The sequence below is a fragment of the Pieris rapae genome, chromosome 9 (genome assembly GCF_905147795.1).
Source record: "Pieris rapae chromosome 9, ilPieRapa1.1, whole genome shotgun sequence".
Classification (NCBI taxonomy): domain Eukaryota; kingdom Metazoa; phylum Arthropoda; class Insecta; order Lepidoptera; family Pieridae; genus Pieris; species Pieris rapae.
Window position 1 is genome coordinate 5119065 of NC_059517.1, and position 23991 is coordinate 5143055.

Below are 23991 nucleotides of genomic sequence, written 5' to 3' on the forward strand. Positions count from 1 at the left end.
TTAAGTAACTTATTAAAACATCGATTGAAATTCTTTAGTGAGACGGGCGAGTAAAATTGAACTTGAGCTTGTGTCTATAATATTATTTGAATCTAGACTTAGGACTGAGTATCTCTTATGTCAAAAAAGTATTTTGACATACGAGTACGTGCAAGTCTAAATTCTGAATTAAACTACTTAATAGGTATCATATACAGCTGTGAAACAATTAACAACTAATTTGTGAGGTTCTATAACGGAATATCAGTCGTAATCTCTACGATCCGTAAATTGTAAGGAAAGCGCATTTAATATATAAAAGATGGCATGTCTAACACTTCTAACAGTGAGCAAGATTACATCAATATTACTATAATTAGAAATGGATATAAATACCTTTAATATAAAATGTTTAACTAATTTAAGTAACGTTGAAACAATGTTGCTTTTCCAGTCTTGTTTAAAATTAAATTACTTAAATGATTAGCCATGGGCTTAGGTATGTTAATTGAACTATTGGTAGAAATGCGCAATCTGATTTTTTTATGCTGGTAATCGAACCTAGGTCTTTTAAAAGTTTTATTTAAAAATATACTTATCGCACGGCGCTAAGTTTCCACCTAAGGAGAAGGAACGCCGCGGTACGTAATACTAGGAGTATGGTTGTAAGAGCGGCGGTGTCCCACCAAAACATATTTGGGTCCATTGCTACATCCTTGAGGAACACCTTGGGGTGTCTGGAAAACAAAAGACTCTTAAAACTAAATCCAAATCAAAATTTATACCTACTAATTAGAAATAGCGTAACGCAACCAACCTCAAAATGGCGGCGGCATAAATAAATGAATATTCGAAAAATGTGGTAATTATAATTTTATTTGATAACCTTTCTCTTTTTTATCTAATACACTGTTTTATTGGTTTTTATATTAATTTTTAATGTTTAATACGGTTCGATATTTGTAAATGTGTCAGGAACATGTATACTAAAAATACAATAATAGACCTGTGTAGTAATTTTATTCTAGGAGTACATTGTCTTCCTATTTCTTTATTTAACTAATGTATATAAATATATTAAATTATATTTTTAAAGTGCAAGTGTGGAGTTTGTTGCCTATTCTTTTTTTTCTTCTCCACACGAAACTTATGGAAGGAGAATCTAGAATCATCTTTATATTTTATTTAACGTTCAAAAGTGCCATTTTAGGTGGTCTAATTGGAATAAACGTTTTGATTTGATTCTCTTATATTGTTATTGAACAACTGAAAGAATTGATTATATAAGTCAATAACACTCACTTGTAATGACAGTATTCAGCCTCTTCACAGGCTAGAGTCTGTCTGTTGAGGCCGTAAATGGCGCTAATGTAACCCTCGAGGCCGTATCGTAAGTAGGACACGTAGGAGCCCCAGTAAAGGTATGGTGGAAGGTCACGTAAAGTCACTCCGAAGCCAGCGAACATCATCATTGGTACAGAGAGAGTTGGGCCAAGAAAGGTGCCGTTCTGAAAACACATTTACTTGTCATTGCGTGTAATTAAACTCCAAAGGATCATCGTCGATCATCGATGTGATTAATTCTAACAATGTCACGTGACTGATATGTGAATAAACAATAAAATTATTGACTTTTTATTATCATGTTGTATAGAGATTACTTTGAATAACTGTTAAATTCTTACACTATTAAATAGCCTGTGCATTAATAAAATGATGGTAAAACGATTAAGCAACAATTTTATTTATATATACCGTATAAAATATCGTATTCTTAAATATTTATTATTTTTTTAATTAGCTCTAATAGTCATACCCAAATGTTAATTTGGTAAAAATACAAATATTCAAACTCCTGGTTAAAAATTATATTATTTCTTGGCTATCATTGGTAAATGAAAAACTTATTCTTTCTTTTAAAAAGCCAGTTGAATTTATGATATGCCTCAAACATTCGAGAAAATTCATATAGTAAAAATAACATTTGCATAAATGTAGGTATATTAAAACCACCTTAATATAAGGGTAAATGGTGTATATTTGATTAGAATTTATAAAACCTATAAATAGAAAAATAAATTACGATTATTTACCTAAAATGATTGGATTATTTAAAAGTACTAAACCAATCTAGAAAAAAGGAATGTTCTGTTAGGAATTGAACAGCATATTAATAATCACGTTTATGTTTTTAAGAAATTTGTGGACATACAAAATCATGCGTGGTGATCTAAATGAATCATATGATATAGGATAATCATAATAATTACATCAACAGTTCAAACTAAGAACCATTTTAAAATTTAACTAAAGTAATAGTGATACATTCTGATTACAAATGAATTTACTATGCAATACTTTGTGGAACACAAAAACGTTCGTCAAAAATGTATTGCATTTTAACATGTTCATCCTAAGACTCGTATCTGAATTACACCCCTAGATGGTGATAAAATAGGAAATAATACTCACAACAACATTAAATACAGCGCCAACCATGAGACCGAAACTCTGTGCTACTAGAACTGTAAGTAGCGATATTGTGAAGAACATCGCGAATCGTGTTATTTCCAGCGGCTGGGACGACATAATGTAGACGATCACGCTGAATATTGCGCATGAAAATATCTGGAAATAAATGTCGTCTGATTAATTTCCAATAAATTTCTTTGCTAAATTCTTGGCTTTTCGATAAAATACTTCTTGGCAATGTAGTTGAGCAAATATTTCGTTAAAATATTCATTTCAATATGATTAAAAGAAACAGTGGCGCTTCAAGCTTTTAACGTCTGTACCTCAGATTGTTGTATCTGATTTGTTTGTTTTTATTTGTTTTTTCTAATAATAAAGATTAGCCATCTGTGCTAGACTTATGCCTCGCTTTATTTGCCTTACGTTGTTTTCCTTCCCCTTTCCCGATGTTAAATGCGCAAATAGGCAAAAAGTCCTAAGACCTCAGTAATGAGAGTCGCACGCTTACACCGCTAGAGCAAAAGTCTTTCAAATAAATGTTAGAAGCACAGCCGAAAAATAGCAAAATCTTACCGATATTGGCAAGTCCACGATGGTCACAGATACGTAGTAGGACCCCAATGAATACCATCTATTAAAATGTTCCTTAAGTAAGATTGACATCTCTGATGGGACTGCAAATGGGAACATATTTATAATTACGGTTTATTATCTAAACTATATTTAGAATCATTATTTATTTAATTAAACTCTGCGCAGATGACTATTATTTGTGGGAAATTAATTTTTTATGAATTTGTAAAAGGCGAGAAATTATCTAGTCTAAAAAATAAATCATTAAAGTAACTTATTAGTTTTAAATTTGCTTCAAGCTTACATACACTTTAAAGGTGTGGAAATAATAGTTAAAAGCTAAGTGAGAACATAAAATAGATATAAAAAATAAAAAAAAAATAAAAGTATATGTAGCGAATAAACTTACACGTGAGTATCGTAAGCATCATTGGTGACATCATGTGATGCATCAAAATAGCGAAGAGCAGATTGTAGTTGTCCAGAACTCGAGAGCCCTCATTGCCAGCGTTGATGAAGAGCGTCCCCAACATGATACCCACGACTATGTTGACCATAATTCGTAAGTGGGTCATAGTCTGTAAAACATTTTCTTTATAAAAAAAATCAGTGGCGCTACAACCTCTTTGGGTCCTGGCCTCAGATTTCTGAATCTATTTCATGATCGTTTTTTTTGTTACATTTACATTTTCTTTATACTTAGACCATTATTTATCAATTAATTTAATTTCCATAAGACTGTTCTTCATTCAAAACAGTTTTGATAAGGGGAAGATTACAAAAAAAAACCAGTAAAAAAAAGAAGTATAACTTTAAAAATATTAGACTGTTTTGGATAGAAACTCCGAACAATATATACGAAACATATTGCAATGGAGGTTAATAGCTTTACATTTTGTTCTTAGGAATCTTATATCAAACTCAAAAAAAACTAGTTTAAGCTATACAAAAGATGTAAAACGCCTGCTACTTACAGCATCTCGCTTCGCCTTCAAGAACCCTCGCCGAATAAGTACAGATCTTTGATTCGCCTGTGACGTTTCTTCTGAACCTGAGCTTTCATCTATTTCCTTCATAGTGCTTAATGGATATAGTTTTCTGAGAGACTCCATTGTTGGTAGATTCTCAAGATCATCAAACCAATTATGGGCTTTGCCATTATCTATCTTTGTTGTGAGAAGTTCTAATTTATCCTCACCGTATTCTCCGGATGCAATTTCAATAACTGTAGGTAAAAGTACCGTAAATTGGCTGATGGAGTTTTTTTTTAAGATTTTTTTAAATGTATGTCTTAGAAAAAATACTCGACAAGACGTTTTAGGCTAAAATATGTGTTGAACAGTAACTTGAGCGTGCGACTCATTCCAGTTGTAGGTTCGAATACTTTGCTTTCTATGTTCGCATTTAAGTCGCTCCTACGGCGAAGAAACCTTAGACCCTTATATTCTGTCTTAGACCCACAGCGACGGCGTGTGTCAGACACAGAAAGCTGATCAATTGCCTGATAGAAATATGTTTAGCCAAAACTATTTAGGCCAATTAGGGCTATATTCACAGAAATAATGGGCAATGCCATGTATTTGTGTCCACTATTTATTTATATTATATTATATAAATATTTCAATCAATTCGCGTGTATTCATTAAAGATGTGTTTTTTAAATGATATAAATATAAATTACCATAATCAGCTGGGTTGTGATAAATTGGGCAAGGTATTCCAGCTTCTTCGACATACGGTACCAGATTCTTAGTGGTTCCCTGGTACAGACATTGCCCTGACGCCAACACATAAACGTAATCAAAAACTGCGAATAGCGAAGCTGAAGGTTGATGCACTGTGCATACTATGGTCCTGCCTTGGTGTGCAAGGCTCTGGCATAGTTGCACCACTTGCGAGCAGGATGAACTGTCTAGGCCCCTGAAATCAAGGTATATATATTATAGTTATAGTGTCCTGTGGGAAACCGCGCCAGCCTTAGGAATACTCACGTTGTAGGCTCATCGAGAAACATGACTAGAGGGTTGTTTATGAGTTCTAGGGCAATTGAAAGTCGTTTTCTTTGACCACCGGAAAGCTGGGCGCCTCTAGTATGCATGTGCTCATAGAGACCGAGATTTGTAAGTATATCTTCTATCTAAAAAATACAATTCACAAATACGTAAAAAAATCTTATTTTTTTATAATACTCTAAATGAGGTTAAAGATTTTAAGTATCTATTTAGTTTTAGTATAAATCAAACTTAAAAGTTTTGAAACAATGCTGTTTATCAATTAATAAATAAACTAATGAAACATAATTTAAAAGTTTCTATACAAACAAAGGCAAATTTATTCGGAAGAAATAGAAAGAAGAAAAGAAAAGAAAACTTTTTGTCTAAGTCACAGAAACTAGCTACAAATTATGTATTTACCACTTCTCCTTTTTCATATTTATCTAGTTTAGTGGGCAGTTTGAGATCAGCAGCCAACGCCATATTTTCGCTGACTGTAAGTAATCCTTGCAATCGGTCGTCTTGTTGGATATAACATGACATTTTCTTGAAGCGCTCTGAAATAATTAAATAAATATTGTAGCCTCTTCGCTAATTACATTTGATATTTGGGTTCCAATCCAGTACGTTTATGACGTATGGGATTCATATTGAGAGAAGCAAACTAGCAAGTAATAATTGCATACTTGCATAATTGCATAGTCAACACAATATATGTTGAAAGTGGTCAGGGTTTAAAATCATGTATCGCACTCTCTTCAGTAAGTATTATTTGTATGTACAACTTTAGTTAAATCTCCTTTTCTTATTATTTTACATATAAAAAGCAAAAAAGTAGTTCAAATATGTGTTAATGATTTATATCCGCGAATAACGATTCATATTAATCAAATAGATCGTTAGTGTTCAATCTTTAAGCAATAAAGTGAATAACAGCTTATAATTAATAATAATAATTGTAGTTAATGACATAAACAAGTTACATAACAAATGCTTCCCAGGTTTCTGATATAGTGAGAACTGCATTCCAGAAGTCTGTGACAAGCCAGTTAGATTGTGTGGGAATTATGAGAATTAATAATATATTTAAAAAAAATGTAATGATTACAATTAATTTATGATAAGGCAAGTTTACCGATTCCATTTGTCGTAGTTGAATGCTGATAATACATATATATACTATATAAACTGAAAATACATATGCAATTATATATATATATATATAATTCATTATAACTTACTCATATTTCTATCTCTTCCATTAATAAATATAGAGCCACCAACTCCAGATATTCTGTATCCAGACAGGACATCTAATAATGTGGATTTTCCCGCGCCTGATGGCCCCATGATAGCAATTAACTGTTTAGGCCGAAGTCTGCCATTCACACTGTGTAGAATTTCTTTTGTGCCTGAAAAATATATAATACTGGCTTGATATTATGTATTAGTAACTGTAGTAATTAAATATATCTTTATTTAATTCACTATTGTTGATATCTACAATAGAGATATTATGAACAATTTGGTGACGTTTTTTTAATTCTGCCTTCATAAGACGCCAAGGGTGCAAGAGGGGCCACAAAGAGTAATTTTTCTATTGTATAATGATATAGATGAGAGCTATACAATTACGTTTGTGGAAGGATTCTCCGTGGAATCAAGTGGAAAACAAAAAAAAACTCAATCATATGTACTTATTATTTAAATAAATCTTAACAGATTTTATGGTGACCATAAAAATGATATTCGTAATTCATAGATATTTATTTAAAATACGTAACGTAAGGTTATAGTTATTATGATTAGAGTTATCAACGAATATTTATATTCTGTAAAAACATGCAAATTGTATGGGACAAGCGTGATCAAATTGTGATTAATAGTATGACAAGGTGACGGTAAAAATTGGAAACTTTGACTGAAGCGATTGGATGAAAAAGTGTTTAACGTCTATTTTTCGAACGCTATTGATGAATCAATATCAAAAAGTATGAAGACCTTTGGATTTAAGAAAATACGTCTAAATTTTGATTTGAATATGAAAGTGATATAGGATCGATATTATCTCAGAACAATATTCATAACGCCCTTCTTAGATTTATGAGGGTAACTTTGACCCAACAGGCTGCCTGGTGGCATATTTCTAAGTAGAACAAGCATTTCTACCTAGAAAATAATTCCTATCGTTCACGTAAAATAAAAATAAAAAACAAATGACTGCGATTCTTGGTAATATTAACACACATATTTATGTACCTTGGTAGGTATACTCCCATTATAAGTCAATTGTCAACTAATTAACTGTTTACATTATGTTCAAAGTACAATACGATATCTCATTTAAGTCCAAATTCCACTGTCGGATGACAAATACGTTTGATTCAAATATACTAACAAGAGTGTGTGTCATTTTTAGAAAACCCATCAGATTTATAAAATTATAAATATTTAAACGATTGCATATTAACAATACAATTAGTATTATTTTTTTATTACAAAAGAAACTTTAGTTAAGAAAATATTGTTATAGTTTTTAACGTTAATTTTGTTGAACGGAAGTTTTGTAAAAAAATCTGCATATCTCAAATATTGATCACTTGTGCCAGACAGGAGGCTGATCACTCGTTTATGAAATAAAATTCGTCAAAGAAACGGATGCAATCTGAGGCCAAATCGTCATTATATTTATTACGTATATCATTATTGAGAAGATTAAAATATACTCGTTGATTAAGAGTAGATGGCACTTTGTATGTATTTATTGTACTTTTGATCTCACGTAGGTATATAGACGATAGTATAATTAGGATTTTTGGCTCATATATATATTTAAATATAAATCTTATATTTAAAACGAGAACTATTTAAACAGATAGACATGAAATATGCTCAAGGACTAGAATAATTGAAGACAAACACGCAAATGGCACCTTCAAGATTTAATGGCGACTTTTTTGGTCCTTATTTACAGATTCGAAATTCTAAATTCAACTTATGTCAGCTTGACACAACGTTTTCCTTTGGGTTTAATGCCGAGACTATGTAGTAAATTTGATATACGTAAAAATTCTCATAAAAATCGGACTCCTAATTAAAGTTTTTTTAGGTTAGTTAGTAGCAAAAATTGTTTGATGAAACCATGTTCAAGTTCATGTTCTACACGAAGTTAACACGAAGGTAACGCCGACAGGATAAGTGTTACTTCTCCTCTTTATTTTATTTGTTTACAAAAATCACTATTCTGTCTTCTTTGTATGGGGTCACCTGACACCACAATCAACAATAAAAATACTCTCGAATTAAAATCAAACATAAGAAACTTATTCGTTTCTAAATTTAAATCTCGAAAATAAGTAAGAATATTTACGAATTGATAGAATTAACTAATTATTACTGGCACTAATAGTAGAACTTTTGTAAGATTACTTAACGGAAAAAAAGGTCCGTTAAGCTATGTAATTAGTTGACTAATGTGAACTAAAATGCGAATAATATGTGCTTTCTAGAAGGTAAGTCATCAGGCACATTGACACTGCCGAATTGCCATTCTTGGAATGTAACTATTTTATTAAGTACATAGCAAGAACGAATTTTTGGCTAACTCCGAGGTCGCTGTAGCTCCCTGAACCGAATAGAATAAATAATAATTAATTATCTCTATCCCTATTATTTAATCTATATGATTAAATATTAATCAACTCAAATATTAGTCTTGCCTCCAACTTCGATGTTGCTCCCTTTGGGGTGCATTCTTGGATGGTGGGAAGAAGAACAGACGCTACTTAAAGATTGAAGTTTAAGTTGGCGCCTGGTTGATAGTACTCCGAACCCGGCGCTTTCCTCGCTCAACGAATAAGTATCGAATACAGCGAGGTCATGCTGCCTTTTTAAATTTGTAGGTTAGGATACTTATAAATACTCTGAATATTTGATTGTTATAACGTAATTCAATAAAATTTGTTCATATTTATAAATTATATGAACGTATTTAATTTTATTTCGATATAGCTATTAGAACAAAGCGTCATTTACGCAATATAATACATAGTATCGCTATGAGCGTGGGAGTATGTGTGTCAGGCGAATATGGATGTGGTAATTTGATATAATAATAATATAAAACCTTTTCGGTGACATATCTATATAAGGTGACAAAAATAAAATAAATATACCACACAAAAACAAAAGCAGGTCCACTACAAAGAATAAGTTCAAATTATACAACTCGGACGTTCTTTAAATCTTTTGAAATGTCATATAATATCCCAAATCAATCAATTATATGTAAATAAGTAACATTCAGTGCGCTCGTTTTAATTTAAGCTACGATAAAAGAAAAGATTATTTCATTTATAATAAAATGTTTTAGCGGAAATAATAAATATGTTTGTACATCTGTAATATTACAAATGAGAACATGATTAACTATATAATTACATAATTGTTTTTAAAATTATTATTGTACCGTCTCTACGGATGTTATTCCAATCATTGTATGGGATGATCAATATAAACAAAATGCTTGAATGAAAAGGAATATCAGAACACATTTGGTAGTCGCAACTATTTCCTTATAAAATATTGCTAGTACGCTGATAGGATGGGTGAAATAATAAGTTAATCATGTAAAGGGTTATAATAAAAATAGTTCCATAGTAGGAGCTTAATAGTCGTGAAAATGTCTGAAATTATCGGAATTTTTCATTACGGTTTGAAATTTACCATCTGCACGTTTTTTTAACTTATGCTTAAATTAAAATAATACGAAGAAAAGGGACAGGCCTGCCTGTCTGCCTGGTGATACCTCTCATTACATATCTATGTGGTAAGTAGAGATCCGTGTACTTTGCAAACCCCTTCGAGAAAAAGGTGTATACACTATGTATTATGTATCACTCGCGTGTAATATAATAAATTTATACTAAATAACTTTATTCTTTTTATATGATAATAATTAAGAGAGTGCCTACGTCTGGCTTTATTCTCGGAACACACGCTCCGTCCACGCTTATAAACCTAAGAATACCTGTTACAAAAATTTTCCTAGTAATAATGTTTCTGCTTCTGTAGACAATACTCTCCAATCAAATCAAAGAAAATATAAGGTTCAGAAGATAGCACATACTGTGAATGTTGGGAGTCATTATTCATCAGTAAAAAACAGAGTAAAACAGATCGTATTGACGTCATAGTTCATGGTAAATGACATAGGTGTAAAAAATCATAAAACATTTTATGTGTTAATCAGCCTTGAGGAGTTTTATGGAAGTGGTAATAAGGAAAAATTATCTTACGAACACAATCAATGAACAAACTAAAAATGTATTGCTTTAATGTTGTGTTTAGGCCTTATGGTTCAAATATGTATGGGGCCATTTTAAATCTTTACGTTATCGTTAAGAATGGATAATAAGTTCGATAAATCAGTCGTTTTTCTTTGGAGATAGAGAAATGGTTAATTCCTACTGAGGTTTCATATCTGTTACGAATGCGATGCTTAAATACATTTTCATATTGATTTTTTTTATATAATAAATAATGAAGAAATAAAACTATGACTATGAAATAAATACGAATCATTTACGCAAAGGCATAACCCTAACTAGGAAGTTAAATTGGGCCTATTCCTGATCTCTGTCCGTTATACTCGTACAATGAAAGTTTCGCAACCCATATAATATGACTATCAGCTGTTGTGACGTCACGCGTTCACTGACACTGATAAAGTTCGCGCTATTCTTGAGCGAGTGACGTCACAGACACGTGCCCAATTCTTTGTTATGGAACTGCGAGACATTTATTGTTTGGTTAAGGTTCTCATACCATATATATAAGTTAGAATGAATAATTCGTTTTACAATGTACCCCATATTAAAATTTATTACCTTTAAAATATTTGTGGATGTTCAGGGATGGTTTAAACGATGGGAATTATAAGTAAAGAAACATTTTAAAAACTGTTATTGAATTTTCAATAAAAACTTTTCCGATCTATTTAGAAATAAAAAATTGTCACTTGGCTGTCGGTTGTTGGCATATTATATTTATAGATGCCTTCAGTTTGATTCAAAGCTCTAGTCTGTTTAAAAATAATATCCCAAGTTTTGACAGAAATATATAAAGTGATACGAAGTTCATAAAATTTATATATTATTAACCGGGTCTAATCGTTTCATACATTTAATTTTTAATTCCACAATTTGAGCCGAGCTACAATTTATACTAATTCAGCAATATAATGTACGTATTATGATATAGGAACTTGGTTAATCTATAATAATTAAATAACATAAACTAACGTTTTAAATAATAAATTAGTTTATGACAGTTCAATAAAAAATACATATTCAAAATAAAATGCAACTTTGACATTTCAATATATGTATAATAAGTATTATATTACCGTTGAAAAATACACAGCCATATTATAATAAAGAGCTATAGAGTAGAGAATGATTTATGATCTGTGAATATCCATAAAATAATATAATTGATCATATACAATATTCATATAAGAAGTTTTGGATCCAGAAAAATATAAAAAAATAAAGATCTTTCAGCATTAATAACTATGTCGACTTTTTCATTACCATTTACCATTTCGTTTGGTACTCTTAAGTATATTTTACTGTTTATATAACATTTGTAATAACCATTTATAAATTATATTTTACTACATAAGGCCTTCACAACTCAACATTACATTCATGCTTAGATTTATGATTGCTCATTTCTTCCATGTCTTCACAGTCTGGTTTAAAAGAATGGCATATTTGTTTATATTTTAAATGAATGCAATTAATTATATGTAACAATAATTCTTATTGGATGGTATGTAATTGTTTTTCTTTCATTGTGAACAAAAATAAAATTTTCAAAATTTAAAACTATTCAATTAATATTTTGTAAATATAAGAAAAAACAAAACAACATCGTATAGTTTATTATATTACTAGTTTATGTTAGGATTTGGACTATAAGAAAATAATTTGAACAGTATAGACATTAAGTAGTAGTGCTTCAGATGATCTGCGATTTCCAATCAAATGTCCACCAAAGATGAACAAAATTGTTTATGTATTTTTGCTAAACGAGGGGATCAGTTCTAAGTGTTCTCTGTGGTAAGATTAAGCACTTGGTAGCGTGGCGCTGTAAATTCTTGTAGATTGAATGAAAACCTTTTTATAAATACTCTGGTAAAAAAACTGCTTAGCCCTGATAGATCTGCTCAGTATTTTTAATTTTCAATTTACTGGCAGCCCTACAACATCACTAATACACCGGATTACAATTTGGTATAAACAAATAAAACTTAATCGTTTTAATTCTATAGTTAAAATGAAAGAGACGCTGATGTGCCTGCAGCACCGTATAAAAAGTCCTAAATCCCGTTCTTTTAATCCGATAAAAAATATGAACAATAAATCTTTAAATTAACTGACCTATGACTTTATTATGTAAATGTTAAATATTGCGTCATATGGTCCATTGCATTAACATCTTGCTGTCATTATCATTTATTTCAAAGCAAAAACTGTTTTTTAATTCTGACAATGTAAAAGGTGAATAATTGTAAAAGACATATTACAGTATGAAGGTGTGCTTAGACATTATATCCAAGAGGACCACAAGTTTAATCTATCTGTTTCAGGCTGACACGACAAAGCAAACAATACGTCGGGATAATTTTAAATTTAAAAATATACTGGTTGTACGACGGTATTTGTTATTAGAATTTTTCAGATACGTAAAAGTTGTGTGTTAATCACATTACATTTTTAGCATGCTTTATTAATATTTTTGTAATTTACATAAGTTATCTCTGAACTCTTAGTAGTAAACTTGTAGTCAATGCTAACATTTACTTAGGTAATAACAGATTAGAAACGCATAAACTTTTTTCTATACGCTCTAAGATAAATTTGAATAAAAAATAAATTAAAATAAACTGTGTTGTCCTGCTCTGTTAATACTGAACTATGAAAGACTTAATATTTAGTGAAGACCCCCTAAAAACATCTCAAATTACGTCATCACAGCCGTATAGTTCCCTCGATATCCTGATTCATGGCTGATGTCGAAAACTTGATGACGTGGTATGACAATTCAATGTTAAAGTTGCAGCATTGTCTTCAAAATTAAGTACATACTTCGCTAAAATGCACCCCACTAGATGAATAATGTATTTATCTTTAGAGTAGCGAATAAGCGATGTGCTATAACCGATAAGATTTCTAGTTCAATAGATCAAATATCAATAATTGCGGAGATATGACGCAAAACTAATTAATCAGGTCGCATCCGGGATCTTAGATGCAACTAAATAACAAAACACGTCATTTATCATAGCAATTATATTAACTTCGCTGGTTGAAGCACATAGCATTACCAATAAAGCCTGCACAAAAATGTTTTAAGTAAACAATTATCGTATTTATCCGAAGATCTTCGTCAGCAAACACGGAACTTCAATGGCGAATACGATTTCAATATATCGGAAAAAATTACGATGACTCTCAGGATGTTGAAAAGCCTATATTAAAAAATAGATTTCGCCACTAGATGGCGTCATTAGAGAGCCTGGATCATTGAAGTGACAGAAAATTAATTTATCGAGATCTACAGCTAGTCGTATCCACCGATATTCTGAGATTCATCACCTAAAAATCTTAACAATTCAGATACCGTGACCAGTGATTAGTTAATAATTTCCTTTAAACTTTTTGTGTTTATTCGATTGACTTGCTTGACATTTAAGATACCTTCACATTGAGTTAATAATCAGTTGTAAAAAACGTAATAATTGGTGGGAAAACCAGTGTTTTATTAAGACACCAAAGTATTAATTTCACTCTTTTTTATAGATTTGTATGTATAATATGATCAATGTTTTTTTTCAATCAAAAAATGCACAAACGGTTACTAAGAACGTGTCTTCAAAATTATGTGTTATACACACATAATTTTGAAGACACGTCCTACAACAAATGAACTAATGTTTAAGTTGCTAGCATAATTCACAAAAGTATAATCTTTGAAGACAATCATAATGATCATTTAAAAAAAACGTCAATCGTTGTAGCAAAATCCGATGGATTGCAGAATAAAACAGATAACACTATGTACATAGTTACAAAGTCCAAGATTTCCAGTCGACCAATGTTTTTAATACTATGATTTTTCACGATATCGACATGTCATGTCCGATAAATTTTAAGAAATTAAGGCCAGAACTATTCCAATTATGAAATGCCTGATGCAGATTCCAAATGTTTGAAAATTTGATTAAAAACTTTGGATCCATATACCTTCGCATACAAAAACTTCAAATTTGTTGCTTAAAAACTCTTTCGTATTAAAGAGACGTAATTTGTAAAACAAACGTCTTTTTCGTCTCAGCCTGTTGTGTACTACCAAACATAGTCAATTCCATTGAATTATGGACACAACTTTATTCGATATATAATCTTATATGCAAGGGTGATTAATGATGTTGCAATAAAAGTCTAGATAACCAGAACGATGTCGCTAGATAGACTCCATCTGTTTTACGGGATATGGTGTTTGTAGTTAATCAAAGCCAGACTTAACGAGAGCAAATCAATTATTATCTTACTAGTAAAGTGAAAAATTAACTACATATTTGGCGTATATTTGATGCTGGTTCGAGTTCAATGCATTGAAATGTAATTCGTACGTACATTCAAGTTACAAAGTATAACTATTTGGTGTATATTTGACGCTGGTTCGAGTTCAAGGCATTTAAAATTAATTCTCATTAGTTTCAAGTTAAACCTAAAGAAATCAGGCAAGTCATACGATATAACCTCATCTATAGTCTTAAATATTTGTTTTTGACTTGTTTATCTTCGCGTATATGAGATTTCATTTTGCGATAGTAAATCGATTTTTTTTTCGATTCGATTCGTTTTTTCTTATATATGTTTCGGACATTGGAGAGTTAGATATGAAAAACATAAAAATTAAATAAGGAGGATATACAAATGTTGCTTTTTGCTTGTTGTTATACTGCCAACCTTAAAAGATAGACATACTTTTTAAAAAAGTATTTGATTAAAAAAGTATGTATATCTGTGTTTAATTAGAAACAATTCTGATATTGACGATTATTGCTTGCGCAACGGCAACGGAAACTTTAAATAATGAAAAATATTTTCAACATTTGCTCCTATTGTTTATGGCGTGTTATTATTTAGTATACACCCTTCTATATCCAATTATGCATAGAAATATTAATACGTACCCCAAGCAAACAAAAAATCTCTTCAGTTCTATAACACAAGTACCTACTATCGCCTCCATTATTCAGTTAGTTATCTTTACAAAACATATCAAAAGGGAACACAATAAAGAAAAGTTCAAAGAGATCAAACTAAATTATGTAAGATTTTTTAATACCTAGTAACGTTCAAGTACGCATTGCGAGTTAAGTAATGTATCTTTTGATCTACTGATATGATAAGAGTAAACGTGGTAAATGCAAAAAATCATAGTATGTAAATTTCATTTGTTATTTTCCTGAAGAATCGAATTATATAATATAACTCGTTCCGCATACTGATACTTCTTATGCGCTTCAGCACTTTATAGAACCGGCTGCCATTCCAGGTTTTTCGAACAATTACGACTGGGAACCTTCAACAGGACAGCTCACCACTACTTGAAAGGCATGGCGATTAGCACTCAATTCTTAGGACCACGCTTTTTCGTTTGTCACGGGTTTTTTGAAGTGAGTCTTCCGTAGGCGTATGAGAGTAAATTTTTTTTTACGTCACGAAGATGTGCAGCGTTTTTGTCAAAGAAAAGGGAAAGAGCGTTGAGACCGATTGAGAGTGGGTGAGAATGGGAGATCGAGACATAATTCACGCTATTGGTTGATTTTGATGGAAAAACAATTGCAGAATTGATAAAATTCCGTGATACGGCCACATCGCTAGAATGTAACTCTTCAAGACAACACAAATGAAAAGGCTTTTCGTGGTCCTATTTAAATTTAGCTTTGAGTAGTTTTTGTGATTTTTCCATCTGCTTTAATCAGCGCTATCCGTTCTCTCTTATGCGATCAATGTCAATAGCATTATACCGCATCTACTCATGTTAAAGTGTTCCTAATATGGCATACAGCTACCATTTGTTTAGAATTTCTTTCCAACTAGATGGGAAAGGAAGCGGGAAGAGGTGCACCAATTTAGTTGATTGACCCCTTGCTGGTACAGGCGTCGATTTGTGGTCAAATTTTATAACAGCTACGCACATAAGTACTTCTTGATATAATCAATATTATACAATTATTTATTTTACAATTGAAGAGATTTTAAATAGTATGTTATTCATTGGAATTGAAATATAAAATGTTGGTGTTATAATTAATATACAAACACATTAGCAAAATAAATGTAATTATAATTTCAGCAAGGAAATACCAAAAAATATTACTAAGCAACAATTACCGGAGATTTAGTAATAAATTTATTGAATAAGCAAGATAAAGGAGCAACATAATTGTGATTTTTTATCCTTGATAAATAATACCTACATGTTTTGATTACATCCTCTAATGACATTGAAATTTCGATATGTTATCGTAAAATAAGGATCATTTAATTGCTCAACAAAAGTGTTGAAATAGTACAATTACAGGTCTTATCAAATCTGTATCCGCTTATTATCAACCGTAATCAAATAAATTTCGGATTATATATTTCAATTCTGATTTCATATTCAAATTTTGGTTGCCATGTCTAAAGTATCATGTAGACTTTAAAATAATTTTGCTTTAGCTACTATTAATAAGAGCCAATTGATATTACTCATAATACTAAGGAGAGGGACGGTACTTCATTAAACTCAGTGTTACTACCAAAATTTTACAAAGATATGCGGAATCATCGCGGTAACCAAGTGCGATACAAAGAGAAAATGGGTTACTATTCCATAACTACTACACCCAACCGGAATATTTTTTTTACATATATATACATAGTACATTATTAAAGTAATTTAATGTTCTGTAGGCTTGATCATCCTTCTATACCTTCAAGACAGAAAGTTTTTGAACACAAATTAAGGTCATACAGATTCGTCCATTACATTTTCTGTAATTAACGAATAATTCACAATTAGAACAATTATCATTAATTATAATAGATAATCTTATATCAACTTTGGGTGTGTTGCCAAAATCAATCCCGCCGAGGATTGCCATTATATGAGGCTGCAGATACAAAAGGCGAATTAATAATAATAACAGCTGTCAGTGTAATGTTGCAATCCGCAGCAACCAGTTTGTCTGGTTATGGTAAGTCAAGTTCAGGCCAGCAGCGATTTGCTAAAACATTACTAAATTCTTCGTCTTCGTCTTGTATTTTTTTTAAAACATCTCCAATGATTCAACTTTTTGGTGACCTTTATAATACCATTTATTAAGCTAAACGTGCATAAAGTTTGATAATAAATAATGTTATTTATAAACATGCGAAATTCTCGTGTACGCTCTCATATGAATAAATTTGTTAAGACAAAAACATTTGATTGAATCTCAGTTTTAACGGCAGTATTTTATGGCTGTGTTACATAAAGACTGAATTCACCCCAAAACCGATCTGTATAATTGATTTCTATAACCAGAAATTGCTTCAGTATAACTTTACATCAGGTGAGCCTCCTGCCCGTTTGCCCCCTGTTCTATAAAAAAAAATGTATAAAAATATGTTCACGCGAACCTTATCAAGCGGTTATATAGAGTTTTTGTGCACATAACGTAATTCTCAAACTGTATGTCTAATCTTTGACACTATGACCCACGTATACTATTGTTCATAATAAATAATATAAAGTATTATGTTAATTATTTCCTAGATACGATGTCAGTATGATACATTAAAACTTACAAAGACGTACGTATATTCTAAAAAAAATTTTTATTTAAATTATAACAAGTATTAATCGTAATTAAATACAATAGCACAAAATCACATCATATCTCAATCATCGATAAATACGAATTTGAAAATAGTTATAGTAGTAGGAAGAAGTGTGCTGTCTGAACTTTCTGTAGTTTATTTGACTGCTAAAGATACATAATCATACATAAGGCTATAAAAAAGGATAATCAGTCTGCAATTAGCAAAATCAACGTCTTAAAGATACTTTTAGCACAAACACGGGTTTAATCACGTAACGACACTGTATTATGAAAACATTGTCTAGCTAGAACGATAACAAACTATCGGAATCTTTTCACACTCCGATCAGCTATGTACTAGATGATTTGAAAATGATATACAATTTGATTTCATATTGGCATATCAGAAATTTTAAAATTCCAATTTTATGTATTATATATCTATACTATATTTTGATGGAAGGATACATACGAGCAGGGTAGGGTTGGTTACGTAAAATAAGAGCCGCCCATGGACCCCAGCAACGGCTTACTGTGTGTACAGAGTTAACTTATATTCCTTCAATGACGTAAATAGGCGATCTAATATTTCCGTGGATGTGATTGGTTTAGTCAATCGTTAGTTCACCCTTAGTTTAAATAAATAGTAATTCTTTAATTTACTCTCTCTTTAGTCGGGTTTGAGCGTCGTGGTCAGCAAGCAAGCATCTAGAGCACTAAAATAATTTAATTTACTACATTGTAGTTTAATATACATTTAAATAGAATTAAATTTCTAAGCCTTTAAATATTAGTCAGCACGTTGTGTATTAGCGACTTTTTTGCGTAGTATTAAAAACCTAATGCATGATTAAATCTATTTCATAATTAATTTTATCCATCAACCTGTTCTGTGAACTTAAAGCAGAGTATTACTATCGTATCTAAAAAAGATAATTGTATAAATGATTGTAGTCATTACCAACGATTTTCTAAAGAGGTATTTGATATAATGTATTTACGGTAACTAAGGTCTCGCACTTAATTGACATGATCATGGAATTTTCCAGATTTTCTTAAATACTTTACTTTTGTGCCAATCTGTTCGAACTATCTATTCGAGTAGCTTTTGAAGTAGTATATAAAAATCTACATAACAAAATTTATAGAACAGTCTTCGACTGGTCGCGCGATTCCCAGTGTCAGGGGTGCATTCCAATCACGGCTGTAAGTAATTTTCTTTGTGTGCCTACTCTCATACGGGAAACATCATGAGGCAACCCGAAATATATTTTAAAGCATTCTTAGCTTGGCTTCATATATCTTAGGCCTTAATAAGGAAAGAAACTTTTCTTCTGGATTCACATCACCTTATGCGCACTTATATATTAAAAATATAATGTAAGCAGCTTAGGAAATCTGAAGCCAAGGCTAGAAGTACTTATTGTTTGGCACTACTGTCTTTAACAACAATATAAAAAAACTTGTTTATAAGGGGGAAACCGTTGGCTCTACTGAGTGAATGTGCTGAAATATCAGTCGTTGTCGACAATGTAAGTAAATGCCTTAAGACCATCGCACATATAGCTTAAAATGCATACTCTGTTAGCTATTTAATTTGGTTTTAGTTATGTATAGGAAACATTATATATACATGACCCCGAAACATTAGTGATAAAGTCTTTTATCGCTTCCTTGTTGCCAACCTAACGAAATTTACGTACTTAAGTTCGCTCACTGCTTGTAGAATAAAGTATATATTAAATATTTATATATCATTGAAATGTTTTTAATGTGATAATTTTACAATTAAATATCGAATAAAACGTAATCGCACCTAGTAGATAATATACATAGCATTTTAATGTATAATATTCAGCAGACCAGGTGAAAATAAATCTTATGTCGGCACATGTAAACACACAAAATGCCTTAAATTATCAATATTAAAAACCCAGAAATATGGCACATATCCGCATCCGGTATTCGATCTTGAACATTTGTCTTTATTAGTCTAGCATTATATGACTGATAGTAGTCCAATTTTGAGCCTTAGGCGGTGAGCTCACGGTGTTTCCAAATATATATATATATATATCTTCCTGTTCTAAACGCTCAACTGTCTCTGCAACTAGCCACTAGACTAACACTACTTTTAACTCTATATTTGCTCAACAAATTCGGTTATTGAGGCTCTCGTATATCAATACATATCCTTGTAGCGCCGGCGTCGTTTATTTATTGCTATTGCTTCCGGTGTTTCCGTGTTACATAGTTATGGCTAAACACAATAGTATATAATACTGAGCAGTGTTGGCCTTGTGGTTTCGAACCCACGATTCCATTGGTCTTACCTAACGGCTGCTCACCAATGGAATTTTCTTCCTATGTGCATAATTAGCACTTTCTATCAGACTCTCAGGCTATTTAGGCGTGTAGCGCCACTGGATTATCGAAATGCAATTCAATTGACGTATATCTTAAATGTTTCGAAGCTGTGAATTTCCACTTGTAAATCAGTTAAAGGTTAAAAATGTTAAAGAAAATATTAAATGTATATATGCATGACATTCGAAAACAATTCATAAGACTTTTATAAACGAAAGAGTTGTAAAATGTACAGGCCATATTTTTTTTTAACTGTGAATAAACAGTCTACTCATGATTAAAAGATGGCATCCAAAAAGGTTTCATTCATTATTTTTATAATAGTCTGTTGCTAATAAGACGTTAGTTAAAATTTTTGCATTATCTAGCACACACCCTTGACAAATACCGACGCAGTTTATGAAGGCCAAGTGAAATCGAAGATTGGAATTTTTCTAACAATCTCAGTCGATACGCTATAAATGTTTAGTGATTATCGAAGTACTTCTAATCGAAAATCACAAGCAATGTACACGTAGTACCTATACCGATATTTATATTCGATAATTGCATCTATCTATCTATCTAGATTTTTTAGATTAAGTTATATGTATCGTACATGTAATGTTGCATGCATTTTCTCTACAAATGTAGAGAAGTAAGTAATTACTTACCATGATCTAACTTTATGATATGATACAAATTTTACATCATGGTGGACCTAGAAATGATATATATTATATATCATTAATTCTAAATAACTTTAGATTTAGATAGATGCCCGTACAACAAGGGCGGATCCAGCTTTGGCGCCAGGGGGTCACACACCTGGAACCAGCTCAGGGGGTGTCATGACCCCCATGACCCTCCCCCCTGGATCCACCGTTGCCATGGTTACCATAGAACATTTATCCCATCGAAATTAAAGCGTGAAGCACTAATTAAATACACCATAGACAAATAATTTCCAAAAAAAATAATTAAAGATTATTTTGAGTTAAATAAATATATTTTTGAAACTTCAAACATCAATTTTACTATTTAATCAAGCCGATCCTTGCGTCTTGCGCTTAGCGTGGTCTGCCTTGACCGTGTGAGACACGCGAAAGGCAACGATAATTAAAACGAAGATTTACATTCGTAAATCAAAAAAAGACACGTTTTACCATGGCAGTATTAATAGACAAATAAAATATTTTTAAGATATAGAGTACAGTATGTGACGAACCCGTGTTGATTTACAATACCTATTGAATAGTCGTAAATATTATAGAGTATAGTACAATTAATCGAATTCATTGACCGATTATACCCTATTTTCTTAATTATTTAAACAAATATTAAAAGGTAGAATTTGTATTATATCATGGCGAGCGAAGACATAAATTCTCCTGCGTTTGGCATTTTATAGATAAAATAGTTTTTCTCCTTGAATTTTTTACTATCAGTCATACATACAAAATATCTATTATATGAATTCTTGTCATATTTTTTGAGGCACCTTTGAGGTACCTTCCCATTACTTAAAGCTATTTTAATATACCAGAGATCTTGTAAGTAGATGTCTCCCTGTTCTCCAGTGCTTATAACACCACAAAAAATGTTTGAATCGATTTTTAAAAGCCAGAAAATCGTATCAAGGAGATACAAAGGGCATATAGTTGATTATGAGGCACGGACATCGTAGTATTTAATTTGTAACTTCATACGGCAATAAAATTTATTTCTTCGAATGACGTTTGACACAGAGCTGCATTAATGGCTTATTTATTCGTGCCGTGTTTATTCCTACTCGAGTCGAATCACGACTCCGCTAATTACCTAACGACTTGTAAGTACTTGTTATCTTTAATTATCGGCGTTACTCTATGATATATTTTATGTGCAGATTGACAATAATTGGAGTTTTTAACAATTTTAGGGCCTGTTTCACAATGTATGGATAAAGTACCAAATACTTTGCAATTTCGTGACGAATAGCAATATCTGACAGTCGTGAAACCCAAAAATACTGTTTATCCTACCAATAAGTAATAAATAGCTTATTTGGAACTTATCCGGACATTGTGAAACAGACCCTCATAAAGTGAATCTCACTATATTTGTCTAGTTCGCTATATGTTTCAATTATCTATGATTAAGTAAGCATTATAAAAAAACTTGATGAACGAACAAAATTTTTGTGTCAGAGACTTATTACGCTAAGATCATTATTTATAACTACTGATTTGAAAAATCACCAAAATAAAGGTCGAAGTATTTCAACGTACAATAGTTATTTAAATTAATATTAAGATAAAGGATGTCAATGTAAATTTAAAATGACAAAGTATCAAAACTGCACACTACAAGGAACCTAACTCATCCGATTTAGTTAACAACAAATAAAATTCTAAACCACTTCCAAATTTAAATTGTAATGGTTGACTAGTTTAAGGCAATAGTAAAAAACTGAACTGTTAACTCTCAGTTCTTCTGATCATCATTACTGGAACGAAATATCTTTATATACATAAATTTCTGTGATTGAACAATAAATAATGATAAAGTATGCAAATAAGACAAGAGATAAACTAAAATAGTAAATAATTTGTTCCTATTTTGAATTACGGTTTGATAAACGAAAAAGGCTTGTTTATTGTTGTAATGAAAGTTCATTGCACTTATTTTAAGAAAATATTGACCTACTCGCGATATATATACCTATTATAGACCAATCTGTATCGTGTATAAGTGCGAAATTATAAATGTGACTTTCTTTTGATAGTTACCAAACATATGGGTTTAAATCTAGTTTCGATATGTATGCTTAGATATATATGTTATTTGTTTTTATGTTATCAAAGATTAATTGTGTGACCTCACTTAAAATGCGAATTATTTTATTTATTTTTAATTTATATTCAGCCCTCTGAACGTATCAAGTTTAATTAATTTAACATTATAAGTATTTTTAAATGACCTACTTATGATACTAGATAATGTTATAGGTTAACCCGATTAATATAAAGATGTACAAATGATTCTTATTAAAAAATACATAGAATATGATAAGTAATATTATAATTCATATAAAAATATCACTTGAACAAAGAGACAATAATTGTTCTATTAATTTGATTATAATCAGTATTTTCAACATCGTAGGCAAGTTATACATACTCAATATGTTTTACTAATTTGACTCATTGTCATACATATTAGTTGACATATGAAACTTACCTTTATTGATTCCGAGACTGACGGTACAAGTTATGTTGTTGAACTGTATATCTACCGGTTCCCGGTTGGGAACACGGGACAGCCCCTTAGGCTCCTGTGAAGGTGTCGGGCACTTTGAGGAATGTGAAGGACTTGAAGGTGTACTTAACGAAGACTGTCCATCACCCTCCATATTTCCTGTCCCTTCAGATTTATACGACACACTTTGATTTTCCACAATTTGAACACCGGCTAGCATCATTATTACATAAATTGAACGCGCGTGTTATACTTATTACGTCGCGCGATCGAATGCGCTAGCGCCTCGTCGATATCAGAAGCCTTTTGTCTCTTTGGTAAATTATAACGCGTTGTTTAAGCTGCACTTCTATTTTGTAAATAACTGGCATATTATGACAGATACGTACAGGGAACAATGGGCTTTATTGACGACTTGTAAACAATGTCTCTCTCAGACAAAGGAGATGCGACGACGCA

The 23991-nt window shown here is 31.3% G+C and overlaps 1 protein-coding gene across 1 annotated transcript; it reads right to left on the reverse strand.

The window, feature by feature from the left end:
- Window positions 1-19: 19 nt before the first annotated feature.
- LOC111002744 (ATP-binding cassette sub-family G member 4) lies at window positions 20-23991 on the reverse strand. The gene is made up of 11 exons (XM_045629675.1): window positions 23515-23991; window positions 6260-6430; window positions 5439-5575; window positions 5016-5161; window positions 4706-4944; window positions 3999-4249; window positions 3434-3602; window positions 3025-3125; window positions 2452-2607; window positions 1282-1487; window positions 20-716 (listed from the first exon to the last, which is right to left on the reverse strand). The coding sequence occupies exons 1-11, from the start codon at window positions 23753-23755 to the stop codon at window positions 575-577; spliced, it is 1959 nt and encodes a 652-aa protein (XP_045485631.1). The 5' UTR covers window positions 23756-23991; the 3' UTR covers window positions 20-574.

Bases quoted from the DNA above. Each gene is read 5' to 3' on its own strand.
- LOC111002744 (XM_045629675.1), bottom strand. From the start codon at position 23,755: ATGATGCTAGCCGGTGTTCAAATTGTGGAAAATCAAAGTGTGTCGTAT. The intron at 3,603-3,998 runs GTAAGTAGCAGG...AATGTTTTACAG, and splicing joins TGAAGGCGAAGCGAGATGCT to ACTATGACCCACTTACGAAT. The intron at 1,488-2,451 runs GTGAGTATTATT...ATGTGTTTTCAG, and splicing joins GCGCTGTATTTAATGTTGTT to AACGGCACCTTTCTTGGCCC.